The 13,695-nt window shown below is 53.3% G+C and overlaps 1 protein-coding gene across 1 annotated transcript in view; it reads left to right on the forward strand.

Moving 5' to 3' along the window:
* The window catches only part of HMCN2 (hemicentin 2), a 161,204-nt gene that overhangs the window by 96,639 nt on the left and 50,870 nt on the right, over positions 1-13,695 (forward strand). The window contains 12 exon segments of the mRNA XM_084799943.1: positions 63-176; positions 838-980; positions 1,565-1,715; positions 4,184-4,402; positions 7,361-7,474; positions 7,840-8,027; positions 8,571-8,667; positions 9,355-9,516; positions 9,655-9,768; positions 10,751-10,953; positions 11,397-11,478; positions 12,866-12,997. Of these exon segments, the coding sequence (XP_084656069.1) occupies positions 63-176; positions 838-980; positions 1,565-1,715; positions 4,184-4,402; positions 7,361-7,474; positions 7,840-8,027; positions 8,571-8,667; positions 9,355-9,516; positions 9,655-9,768; positions 10,751-10,953; positions 11,397-11,478; positions 12,866-12,997 (1,719 nt within the window).

Consider the following 13,695-nt stretch of genomic DNA (forward strand, 5'->3'; position numbering starts at 1 on the left):
GAACTCAGGTCTATGGTAAAGGCCTGTTTCGGGGTAACTCTGGCCATGGATCCCCCAAGCAGGTACCCACGGCCTACAGATCCTGAATGCCCAGAAGGAAGATGCCGGCCAGTACACCTGTGTAGTCACCAACGAGCTGGGAGAGGCCACAAAGCACTACCACGTGGAAGTTCTCAGTGAGTCCCCTAGCACCTCTGGGACATTGGCTGGACAGACAGAAGAGTCCTGGCCACACTTGAGACCCAGGCCACTTCCCTGTGTCTGTTTCTCCTCAGGGTCACAGGCAGCTGTGGGGAGGGGATCTCTGTCATTCCCAGTTCTTGCCTTGGCGGTGCTAAAAGGAAGAGATAGTGTTAAGAGTTGACCCCATTCCAGCCGGGCATGGTAGTGCATATCTTTAATCCCAGCACTCGAGAGGCAGAGGCAGCCAGATCGATGTGAGTTTGAGGTCAGCCTGGTCTACAAAGTGAGTCCAGGACAGCCAAGACTACACAGAGAAACCCTGTCTCAAAAAAAAAAAAAAAAAAAAAAAAGGTTGACCCCATCCCTCCTCCTGTCCTGACTTCCTACTGCCACTTCTGGTTTTCAGATGCAATCTAGGGTCCCTCAGCTTGACACCTGAGCCCCCAAAAGGCCCTGTAAAGGCCACTCCAGGAACCCCTGCTTCATAACCCCTGTCCCTTAGCCCTCTCTGACCCTAAGCAGGTACAGCTGGGTTCCTTTTCAGACCCCCCTATTGTAGCAGCCCCTTCTTTAAGGAGTCATTGCTAGGACCAGTGGGTCAGGGTCTCAGGACCCTCCCCAAGCCTGCCCCTCACACATCCTGTGGCTTTTCAGTTCCCCCATCCATCTCCAAAGATGACCCTTTGGGGGAGGTCAGCGTGAAAGAAGTAAAGACCAAGGTCAACAGCACCCTGACCCTAGAGTGTGAATGCTGGGCCGTGCCTCCACCATCCATCAGCTGGTACAAAGACGGAAGGGTGAGTGCAGGACCCCAGAGAGCCTTAGCCTCTCACCTTGGAGTCTCACTAGCCCTGCTTGGATCTTTCCAGAAAGGAGAGGCCTAAAAACATCCAGGGCTGGCCCTGTTCACCCTTCAGGGTTATTTTTTGTTTGTTTGTTTGTTTGTTTTCCGAGACAGGGTTTCTCTGTGTAGCCTTGGCTGTCCTAGACTCACTTTGTAGACCAGGCTGGCCTCTAACTCACAGTGATCTGCCTGCCTCTGCCTCCCAAGTGCTGGGATTAAAGGCGTGTGTCACCACTACCCGGCTCTTTGCTGATTTTGAGATCAGATAGGTTTGGTTTGACAAAGTCACTGGATGGTCCCATCGCTTTACACTATGGTCTGATTTTTTATTTATTAAAACATAGAGCAGGGGGTGCAGAGGTGCATGCTTGTAATCCCAGCACTTGGAAAGCCAAAGCAGGAGGGTCAAGAGTTCAATGTCATCCTTGGCTACATAGTGAGTTTGAGGTCAGCCTGGGCTATATGAGACCCTGTCTCTCAAAACCAGTAAACAAACAATTTTGATTTTTCATCTCAGTCCCTGTCTATTGTCCCCAGCCTGTGACCCCCAGCCAGCGGCTCAGTGTCCTGGGGGAGGGACGGCTGCTCCAGATCCAACCCACACAGGTCTCCGACTCCGGCCGATACTTGTGTGTGGCCACCAATGTGGCTGGCGAGGATGACCAGGACTTCAATGTTCTTATCCAAGGTGCGTGCTTCTGTAGAGCAGGCTAGGCGACGGCAACCGATGGGCTGGCTTCAGGTAGAAAGATGTGTGCCCCACGGCAGCGACACTGCCTGGGCATCAGGGCCCTGCACCAACTCTTGGCAAGGAGACCCACATAGGCATTTCCCAGTGACCATCTGTCTCAGAAGCGGAGCAGTTCTGTGTCTTCTGTGGCTGGAGGTGGAGGCTCCCAGCCTCAACTCAGGATGAAGCGGTGAGGAGGCAGGCAGGGAGAAAGAGAGACTAGAACAGGGCCAGAGGGGCTGGGAAGAGCCAGGGAGGCTGGAGGCCAAGTCAGATGAAGGAAGGACAGAGTTTTGCCTCATAGTGTTCCATAATGGGCTGATGAGAAAGCACCCTCTCAGCCGGGCGTAGTGGCACACACCTTCAAGCCCCAGCACTCTGTGGGAGAGGTGGTGGGCAAGGGCAGAGGCAGGCAGATCTCTGAGTTCAAGGCAAGTCCAGGTCACCCAGGGCTACAACAGAGAAACCCTGTCTGGTGGAGGTTGGAGGGTCGGGTACGGGAGGAGAAACAACACCCTTTCTCCTATGCCACATCTGGCTCTCAGGCACCTGCCTCACCCTGACCCTGTCTTATTGGTGTCTTAGAGGTTTATTATTGTGAAGAGACATCATGACCATGGCAACTCTTTAAAAAAAAAAAAAGATTTATTTATTTATTGTGTATACAGTGTTCTGCCTGCACATACACCTGCAGGCCAGAAGAGGGCATCAGCTCAAGCCACATTACAGGTGGGTGTGAGCCACCATGTGGTTGCTGGGAATTGAGCTCAGGACCTCCGGAGGAGCAGTCAGTGCTCTTAACCTCTGAACCATCTCTCCAGCCCCAACCATGGCAACTCTTATAAGGAAAACATTTAGTAGGCACTGGCTTACACAGTTTCAGAGGTTTAGCCCATTATCAACACGGTGGGAAGCATCGCAGCAGCGTTCAGGCAAACCCAGTGCTGAAGAAGGAGCTCAGAGTTCCACACCGTGATCTGCAGGCAGCAGAAGGGGGACTGTGTGCCACACTGGGTGTAGATGAAGTAGAGGAGACTTCAAAGCCTGCCTCCATAGAGACACTTCCTCCAACAAGGCCACACCTCCTCCAACAAGGCCACACCTCCTCCAACAAGGCCACACCTCCTCCAACAAGGCCACACCTCCTAATAGTGCCACTCCCTGTGGGCCAAGCATTTAAACACAAGAGTCTATGAAAGCCATGCCTATTCAAACCAGCACAACTGGTGTGTCCTGGGCATGTCACTGGCGCCCTCTGGGCCTTGGTTTCATCCTTTGCAAAATGTAGGTGTTGTAAGCCAAGTCCCAGCAACCCAAGGCAAAGGCAGGTGGATCTCCAAGAGTTTGAGGCCAGTTGGGGCTACATAGTGTGACCCTGTCTCAAAGAAAGAAAAAGAAAAACGTACAGGTGATATGATTAAAGCAGGTGACCTTGGGGGCCCTTTGGGTCATAACAACTGAAGGCTTTGTGCCTCTGTGTACCAACAAGCAAATGTGGGTTACACTTGGCAACAGCCTAACTCCCTTCAAAAAGCTTTCCATATTTACAAAGAGCCATTTTATATCATTTTGTTCCTTGTTTTGTTTTGTTTTGTTTTGTTTTTGTTTTTTCAAGATAGGGTTTCTCTGTGTAGCCTTGGCTGTCCTAGATTCGCTTTGTAGACCAGGCTGGCCTTGAACTCATGGAGATCCTCCTGCCTCTGCCTCCTGAGTGCTGGGATTAAAGGTGTGCGCCACCATACCTTGCCTTGATTTTGTTCTTTTGAGCCAAAGTATTTTTTAAATATGAAATATAAGATGCCAGGAATCAAATATGATATGGAGAAGTCTATTATATGAGCATGGCAGAGCAGGAAAGGGGGAGAGGCACCCCAAAAAGAAAGATGGGGAGGAGAGAGAGAAAGAGAAGGAGAGAGACAGAGACAGAGAGACAGAGACAGAGAGACAGAGAGGAAGAGGAGCAAGAGAGGGAGAAAAAAGTAAGAGAGAGACGAGGTGGGGTTGCCCTTTTATAATCCTGGGCAGGGACGCACCTAGTGGCAGGCAGGTAATGACGTCATAGGTTGCTGGGATGACAGTATCCTAATAGTCTTACTGTAGCCCAGGATGTCCTAGCGTTGTGATCTTCTTGCCTCAGCCTCCTAAGTGCTAGGATGTCAGGTGTGCCACTGCCACGCCCAGCCACCAGGATTCTCTGAGGCCAGTTACATGTGAACGCCGCACAACAGGGGGATTTTCTGAGAGCTCACGCAGCAGCTTTCCAGGCAGCCCCTAGAGGAATAAAGAGAAGAAATTGTCTTGCCCTAACTGCAGGGTGTGGCTTGGGCAGCGGGGTGTGGCAGTGCCCTCCCAGGCTGGTTGGTAATAGTAGCGGGCAGCTGGAACCCTTTATTGTGGTCCTAATGGTATGGTCTCCCTCTATACAGTGCCCCCAATGTTCCAGAAGGTGGGCGGTGTTGACGAAGGCTTTGAGTTCCTGCTCCCCGAGGAGGAGGCCCAGGGCGGGGTGACAGAACACCGGGAGATTGTTGAGAACAACCCGGCCTACCTGTACTGTGACACCAACGCTGTTCCACCACCTGAGCTCACCTGGTACAGGGAGGGTCAGCCGCTGTCAGCTGCAGACGGGGTCTCTGTGCTGCAAGGTAGGCTACATGCCGCCTGTGATGTGACCCGTCCACATCCCCGCTGAAATTTACAAAGGATAAGGGTTGTAGGCGGTTATCTTCTGGGCTAGATTTGGGGAGGGTGTTTGTTTGTTTGTTGTTTTCGTTGTTCGAGACAGGGTTTCTCGTGTGGCCTTAGGTGTCCTGGGGCTCGTTTTGTAGACCAGGCTGGCCTCGAACTCACAGAGTTCTCCTGTCTCCACCTCCTGAGTGCTGGGATTACAAGTGTGCGCCACTGCCACCGGCTCTATGCTAGTGTTTACGATGAGCTTCCCAGTCCAGGCCAGAGCCCGTGTCTGGGCTTTAGGGTCTGTACTGACCTGGGATGCTCAGGAAAATGGTGTGACTTTCTAGGGAGGTGTTTCTTAACCTGTGGGGTCATGACCCCCTTGGGGTCGCATCAGCAAAATTACAGTTATAAAATAGCAATGACAATAATGTTATGCTTGGCATCACCCCAACATGAGGGATTTTCTGAATTAAAGGGTCGCAGAGTTAGGAAGGTTGAAAAGTAAAGCTCTAGGGAGAGGTAGGTCTCTATGTGAAGATCTCAAAGCGGGAAGGCAGTGGGGACCACAGGCTCAGCTGCTAAAGTCCTGGGCCAGCCAAGCATGAGAACTCACGTTAACCCTCAGAACCCATGTAAAGGCTGGGGGTGGTGTATGCCATGATCCCAGCACTACAGAGGAAGAGGCAGAGGCAGAGGCAGACAGACCCCTGGGGTTCACTGTCCAGACACTCAAGTCTCATTAGGAACTCCCAACGAGTGAGAAGCCCTGTCTCAAAAAACAATGTGCACAGTTTCGGAGGCATAGCACTCAAAACTGACCTCTGGTCTCCACACACATGCATGGGTATGCTCGCATACCCTTACACACATGTGTGCCTGCACATGTACAAGCATATGCAACACACACACACACGTCACAATCCTGTGAAAGAGCTTCTCTCTGGCTTTTGGGGTCTATGCTATCTTCATAGCTTATAGGTCATAAGAATTTTCTACATTCATTTTACCATTTAAAAATATTTCCTTATTAAAGGTTTATTAATTCTTCCTGGGTGGGTTTAATGGAAAAAGTCATTTTCTTCTGGGCTATCTTTTAAGCCTCCCCCCATTTTATTTACTTTGTAATGAATTATTTATTTTTACTTTTTGTGCATTAATGCTTTGCCTGCATGTATGTCTGTGGAGAGGGTCAGATTCCCTGGAACTGGAGTTACAGACTGTTATGAGCTGCCATGTGGGTGGTAGGAATCGAACCCAGAACCCTAGTTTCCCTGGAAGAGCAGTCAGTGCTCTTAACCACTGAGCTATCTCTTCAGCGCCCCCACCCCCACCCCCAGGTTTGTTAATTCTTTTTTTAAAGACTTATTTACTTATTATTATGTATGCAGTGCTCTGCCTGCATGTACACCTGCAGGCCAGAAGAGGGCATCAGATCTCATTACAGATGGTTGTGAGCCACCATGTGGTTGCTGGGAATTGAACTCAGGACCTTTGGAAGAGCAAGTGGTGCTCTTAACTACTGAGCCATCTCTCTAGCCTGGTTTATTAATTTAGGTGAAACTTATTTTGAAATATCCTTTATGAATGACTTTGTAAGCCCTGGGGTGAGGCTTATAGATGCCTGGTTTCCCTTTGCCTGCCCTGGCCCCACCATGGACCACTACTGTTGCTGTTCAGGACTCACTGACTCCACCAAGGGGGATGGACAGTTCCCTGGCTTAGCATCTTCACGGTGGTCTGCCAGGTCCAGACTAGCACTGGGCCTGTTTAGGGGATGGGAGGTCAGTTATGGTGATCTCTGATGAGCGGTCACACCAGGCCTTGAAATTGGACCTTGCAGGAAGAGGAACCCCTGGGGTCCCAGGGAGATGCCACACATGTGGAGGCTGGTTGTCCAAGCTGGACATTTATGGACTGACCTCTGACCTCCTGCTGACCTCAGGCTGGCACCCTACATCACATCCTGCTACTCTAGGCTCAGCCATAGGGGCGATCCCTAATGCAGATCCCAAATACAAGCCATCTGGCTCGGTTAACTCCCCACCCCAGCTACTGACTTGGCTCATACGTCAGCATGTGACCTCATGCCCAACTCCGGCTATCAACCCCGAGCATGCTAAAGGTGTGGCCACAAGTCGAGTTGGATGTAGATCCTGATCACAAGGCAGCCCCAGATCTCACCTGAGCTCCACAGTGGCCTTAAGCCCTGCCCCCGCCCATAGCTCTGCGTGTCAAGAGACCCTGTTTCTTTTTTTTCTTTTTTTTTTGGGGGGGGGGTTTCGTTTTTCGAGACAGAGTTTCTCTGTGTAGCCTTGACTGTCCTGGACTCACTTTGTAGACCAGGCTGGCCTCGAACTCACAGCGATCCGCCTCCCTCTGCCTCCCGAGTGCTGGGATTAATAGACCAAAAGACCCTGTTTCTGACTATGGTTGAGCCTGTCGAGCCACCCACAGCCTTGGCTGGTGACTTCCCGACCTGGAATCCTTAGCATACAGTAACCCTACACAGAGACTGGGTTCTGCTTTCGGCTGCCTTCTGGTCACAAAGGGTCCCAGGACATTCTTCCTCCACCCCCAGCTGCCACTGACCTAGAAGCTAGCCCTGCCTCTGAGATTGCCTCCTCTGACCTTGGCCCAGCCAGCCAGCTCTCCGCCCTCTTGCTAGCCCCGCTGGGAGCTTCATTTTCCCCTCACTAACAGCACTCACACTCCCGGAGCCTGCCTGACACCTGACCACTAACTCAGCATGGACTGGCTTGATCCTCCCTTTACCCTGTGATCTGGGTGCACTGCGTCTTTTCACATCTCGGATGAGCCAGCAGGTAATGAGATCTGCCTTGGGCCCTCCAGGAGAGAAACCTCTTCCTTGCTCTGGATTCAGGGCCCTCACCCCTGAGCTCAGGCCCCCTTGTCCTGTGTCCCTGCAGGAGGCCGAATCCTGCAGCTGTCCCTGGTGCAGGCAGAGGATGCCGGGAGGTACTCGTGCAGGGCTTCCAACGAGGTGGGCGAGGACTGGCTGCACTACGAGCTACTGGTGTTGAGTGAGTGTCCCTGGCCAGGAGAGACAGGGAGGCTCTGGTCCCAGAGAGGCCTCCTTCTGAAGAGCCCTGGGGAGGGAGTCCTCTGGGCTCAGAAGGTTTGTAATAGGGTTGCAAGTTTGGGCTCTGAAGCCACACAGAGGTAGTTGTGAAGTCCCAGGCGACCACTGTCTGACCACTGTGTGACTTTGAACACACTGTGACCTCTCAGAAGCCCAGATTTCTTAGCTGCTTCCAGGCCTGACAGATTTAGCGAGGGTGGCACAAGGACACCCCCGGTCAGCATCTGAGGCAAAAGCTTCCTTCGCTCCCCACGTTTACCCTCAACTCAACCCCTAACCCACTTCTCGCTCTTCTCTCGCACCCAGCACCACCAGTGATCCTGGGAGACACACAGGAGCTGGTGGAGGAGGTGACCGTGAATGCCAGCAGTGCTGTCAGCCTACGGTGCCCAGCCCTGGGGAACCCAGCACCCACTCTTTCATGGCTCGAGAATGGACTGCCTGTGTCCCCCAGCCCACGGCTGCAGGTCCTAGAGGAGGGACAAGTCCTGCAGGTAGGAACAGACCCCTCTCAGGGTAATGGCACTGGGAAACTAAGGGACAGTGTCATCTGGGCCATATAAAAGCCCATTAAAGTATGGAGGGTGTCATCTGCACAGCAAACGGCATCTGAGAGGAGCCCAGGTGGCATGTGGGCTGCATGGTGTTCATAAGCATCAGTGACTTCTGGAAAATCAGGAGCCTGTGTGGGCTACACCCAGAACCAGCCCACGCCCAGGGCAGCAACTCCATGCAAGCCCTGACCGTCAGGAGCTAGGAACACACCACAGCTGCACAGGCCCTTCCGGGGACCAGCACAGCCCCCACATGGCCTTCTCGTCCACTTAGCTGCAGAAAGCCAACCAATGCCAGTCTTGCTTCCCAAAAGACCATAGAGCCCCAGACGGGCCTCAGAGGGACTGTTCCTGGTCACTATGAGCACCTGCGGGGCCCACATGTCTGCTGTGGGGAGATGGGGGTGCTCGTGGCAATGTGGGGATGAGCCATGGAGCCATTCTTGTCAGCCTTGGCCTCGGGATTGGCCTCTGTCCCCTCAGGTTTCCACCACGGAGGTGGCTGATGCTGCCAACTACATGTGTGTGGCGGAGAACCAGGCAGGCTCTGCAGAGAAGCTCTTTACCCTCAGGGTCCAAGGTGAGATGGCTGAGAGGGGACCTCTGTGGGCTCCTTGCCTCTTTCCTGAGGATATCCTAACAGCCACACCCCGAGTTCAGAGATCCCAGCCTTGGCCCCAGCCACATCCCAGGACAGAGAACATTTAGAAGATTTCAATCATGTTTGGACCAACTTCAAGTAGCCAGGAACAGCTTTGCGGGTGGGGCGGGGGTCAAGGGATGTTCTCCCAAAGCTTTACAGCATCATTATTGAGCACTTACTGTATACCTGCCATGTGTCTAAAGGACACCCTGCAGCAAAACCTGGAAAGTGGCCTGGCTTTACAACTGTAAAATTACTTCAAGGGATAGCACAGGCGAGAGGGTCTTACCACGCCAAGTCTGCTGTTGACCTCATGTCACCATGAGTCCAGATGTGGAGACAGCTGTAACCCTGAGGATGGATTGGACAGTCCTCAAAGTCACACACTAAAGCCCCAAAATCCACCTGGGTTCTGCCACTGGTAGCTGTGTGCCTTTGAGAGAACGGCTGTACGGCTCTGATCAAGCCACTCTGCGCTCTTGCGCAAAGCAGCCCCAGCTGATAGAGCCTGCCTTCCAAGGGCTGTGTGGAGACACACCAGGGGTTGCCCTGGGAGGCCAGGCCAGTTCTTTGGTGAGTCCCTCCCTGGCCTGTGCCTAACTTGTCACTTCTGCCTTCATCCAGTACCACCACAAATCTCGGGCTGGAACACTGGCCAGATGGTCACCACCCTCAACAGCAGTGTCACCCTCCCCTGTGAAGTTCATGCTCACCCAAGCCCTGAGGTCACGTGGTACAAGGATGGCCAGCCTCTCTCCCTGGGACAAGAGGTTTTCCTCCTTCCTGGTTGGTAAACTGAGGCTTTGTGCCCAGTTCAAGGCTCTGGTGGGGAGTCCCAGGTCTTCAAACCTGGGTCAGGGCTGTACACGTTGGGAGGACTGGGGAGTGAGAGTGGCCCCGGGGACAGGGACCGTTGTCCCACAGGTGCGCACACGCTGCGGCTGGCACGAGCACAGCCAGCTGACTCCGGGACATACCTGTGTGAGGCCCTCAACGCCGCGGGCCGAGACCAGAAGATGGTACAGCTCAGTGTTCTGGGTAGGTCCTGTCCCCTCCTGTAGCGTCCTCTACTCTTCCCATCAGCCCCCGGGAAGCCCTCTTCTGCCTTTAGGGAATTCTGTTTAAGAAGCACAGTCAGAGCCGGGCGTGATGGCTCACGCCTTTAATCCCAGCACTCGGGAGGCAGAGGCAGGCAGATCACTGTGAGTTCGAGGCCAGCCTGGTCTACAAAGTGAGTCCAGGACAGCCAAGGCTACACAGAGAAACCCTGTCTCGAAAAACCAAAAAAAAAAAAAAAAAAAAAAAAGAAAAGAAGCACAGTCAGTCACCCACCGTTGAGGTTAAATTATAGCCTTGAGAGCATGCACAGGCTTGCTCTGTGACCTCGGCCTAGTGTCTCCCCCTCTCTGAGCCCCAGATGTCCTGATGAAGGGACTGTGTGAGCTACAGTGGCAGTCAAGTTGAGGGGACAGAGCAGTGGTGAACCTCAAGAGCTAGGGACTTGCCTTGTAACCTATGACAGTACTCTTGATCTTTGGACTTCTGTTGGGGGAAAGCTGTTTCCAGTGTTAGCAGCCAAGACTCTCTGGAAAGTTCTTTTCAGTCCTGGGGCAGAACTCATTCAGTTGTAAATACATAGCCATGCCAGGCCCTGAGGGCTTACAACTGACTGTGGATGCCTGTGTGGGTTAGCTGGAGTGCCATGGCCTGAGGGACCCATGGAGGACTGTGTCTAGTCAGGAGAGGCTTGTGGCCAGCAGGGGAGGGGGTATGTGTGGATGGAGGAGTGTGGGGCCGGGGGGGGGGGGGGGGGGGGAAGGCGGGGTGTCTTGCTGTCAGCATCGTTACTGCCGTGTCTAGGCACCAGGTGATCTGTGGCTACCAGTTGGCTCTGGTAGGCTGGCCTGCTCTTTGCTGTGAGGATGTTGGTCCTGTGGGCCTCCCTGGGCTGTTTAGCCATGGTGCTATTAGGGAGATATAGACAAGGCCGTAGTGCCTCACTGTGCTCTCCCTCGCTTAGTTCCTCCCAGCTTTAAACAGGCTCCTGGAGGCCCCCAAGAGGCAGTCAGGGTCAGAGCAGGGGACAAAGCCATCCTCAGCTGTGAGACAGACTCGCTCCCAGAGCCAACTGTGACCTGGTTCAAGGACCGACAGCCCCTTGCCCTGGGGCAGCGGATTCAGGGTCTACAAGGTGGACAAACGCTGGAAATCCTAGACTCACAGGTCAGTGGCCCTCCCTGGGCAGTCTGGGCAGTGGGCACAGCACTTCCTAACCCCATAGGCCTGGGGAGAGGGAGGTGGAAGGTGTGTAGGTGTGTGCTCTGATGTGAGGGTACCAGCTCCTTAACCCAAGATGATACACAGTCCCCTGCCAGTGACCTGGGAAAGGCCTGGGACAACTAAGAGTTGATTCCAACCCTAGCTCTCTCTGACTCACAGTGACCTTGAACGGAGCCTTTCCACTCCAGCACAGGCTCTCAAGTGTTGGTTGAATAAGTATTTGATTCGACTTCCATCTTCTGACCCAGCTCCAGCCCCACAGTAAAGGGCAGACCAGGGCACCATGGGAGTCAGCTCCCCTGACCTCCTAACGCTCTTGGGAGAAGCCAGCCAGTCCCTGGGGAATCTCTGTGGCACACACACCGACACCGTGTCCTCTGTCCCAGGTATCAGACAAGGGAGTGTACAGCTGCAAAGCCAGCAACACAGCTGGAGAGGCCACCCGGACCTTTGACCTCGCCGTCCAAGGTAAGCCAGGCCCAGCCTGGACCCCAGGATGGTGAAAATAGAGCCTTTTGTGGCTCTCGGTGAGCTGATCCTGGGGGGTGGGGGGGGTGGGCTAGGGTCCCAGAAAACCTAATGGCCACTGAAGCCACCCCAAACCAGTTCTTGTCTCATGAATTTGGAGAATGAAATTCGCAGATTTAGAGAATTTGTTTTATATTCACAGGTGGGAGAAACAGACAGACAGACAGACACAGACAGACTGACAGAGGAAGCCAAGCTCCTATATAGTAACAGATCATCCTAAGAAATAGGGTATCACTGAGGCAGTAGTAGGGGCCTTTTTAATGGACTCTGATGGCAGAAAGTGGATGAGACACAGGGAGGGTGACCCAGCGGCTCAGTCTACTCCTTTCTCAGTTTTGGTCCTGCCCTCATGTACAGCATCTGGGTGAGGGTGAGCAATCCTGAGTAGCCAGGAACCAGGCCTCCGTCCTGGGGTAACTGACCTCCAGCAGGGACATTCCTGGATCCACCGCTCTGGGGTCTCTGGCCCACATGGCCAGTTCCCAGCCTCCACCACCCCCTGCAGCTCCAGGGCTGCTGGGATCAGATCAATGACAGGAAGGAGGCGCTACTGACAAAGGCTAAGTGCGCAAGAGCTGGAGGTTAAAGACCCTGTGGGGATGGGGATGCAGCACAGAGTCAGAGCCCAGCGGGCGCCTAGAGCCGCACTGCTTGGGAGGGAGGAAGCTGGGACTCAGGAGTTGCAGTGTGTAAGCTGCATCCTTAGGTAGCCAGCTATCTCCACATCAGACTGAGACCTTGTCTCAAAAACAAAAATGGTGGTGCACACCTTTAGTCCCAGCACTTGGGAGACAGAGGTAGGCGGATCGCTGTGAGTTCGAGGCCAGCCTGGTCTACAAAGCGAGTCCAGGACAGCTAAGGCTACACAGAGAAACCCTGTCTCGGAAAAAAGAAAAAAGAAAAGAAAAAGAAAACAAATAAAAACCCCCACACAGTTCTCTTCCTGTGGAATCCTTTGAAGGACTCAGCGGGATAATCCTGTTCCTCTGCCTGCCAAGTTTCACAGAGAAGCAGAGCCCGCCCAGTGGGCAACCTGGACACTCACCTGCTCTATAGGTTATGCACAGGGCAGATGCCTGGCAGCTAGACAGTGGGGTGAGGGAAATCTAGGAGATCCGACTCCCCAGAGGACTGTTGGCCCGTGAGCCATGCATTCAGGCTGAGAGAGTCATCAGGGATTCTCTGCTTTGGAGACACTTAGAAATAGTCAACGGCAGCTTCCGGTCCAATCTGTGAATAAAACTGCCCCTGCCTCCATCAATAGAATGTAAAACAAAAACTGGGGAACAGGGAAGAGTGCAGAAACCTGCCATCTCTCCTGCAGTGCCACCAACGTTTGAGAAGCCTGAGACGGAGATGGTGAGCCAGGTAGCTGGGCACACCCTAGTCCTGGCCTGTGACGTGTTGGGGATCCCAGCTCCCACTGTTACTTGGCTGAAGGACAGAATGCCCGTGGGTGAGTACATGTGTCCTGCTTGCCATTTTAGTGCAAAATCTATCTCCATCCAGTGCAGCAAGAAGGAAAGCCCAGGGCCGGAGAGATGGCTCAGAGTTTAAGCACACTGACTATTCATCCAGAGGTCCTGGGTTCAATTCCCAGAAACCGCATGGTGGCTCACAACCATGTATAATGAGATCTGGTGCCCCCTTCTGGCCTGCAGGTGTATATGCAGGCTGAACATTGTATACATAATAAATAAATTAAAAAAAAAAAAGGAATGAAAGTCCAGGGAATTGTCAGTTCGTGGGATGTGGTGGTTCAGGCTTGTATCCTCAGCAGTGGGGAGGCTGAGCCGCAGGAGCCTGCCTTGGTTATTCTGTGTTGCTGTGATGAAAACAACTGAAGGAAGAAAGAGTTGACTTTGGCTGCGGGTTCCAGAGGGAGAAGAGTCCATAGTGTCAGGGAGGGAGGAGAGCAAGCTGCAAGCATGGTGCTAGGGGCAGGGAGCTGATCACAGCTTCAGCCGCAACCACTCGCCAGAGATGGCTGCCTGTAAACACCCCCAAACACCAACACCAACAACTGGAGAGCAGGTGTTGAAATACCTGAGTCTATGAGGGACAGTTCTCATCCAAACCAGCACAGATCCCAAGTTCTCAGCTAGCCTGGGTGCTCGCTCTCTCTCCCCTCTCCCTCTCTCCCTCTCTCTCTCT

The sequence above is a fragment of the Acomys minous genome (genome assembly GCF_964271855.1).
Source record: "Acomys minous genome assembly, chromosome: 10".
Classification (NCBI taxonomy): Eukaryota; Metazoa; Chordata; class Mammalia; order Rodentia; family Muridae; genus Acomys; species Acomys minous.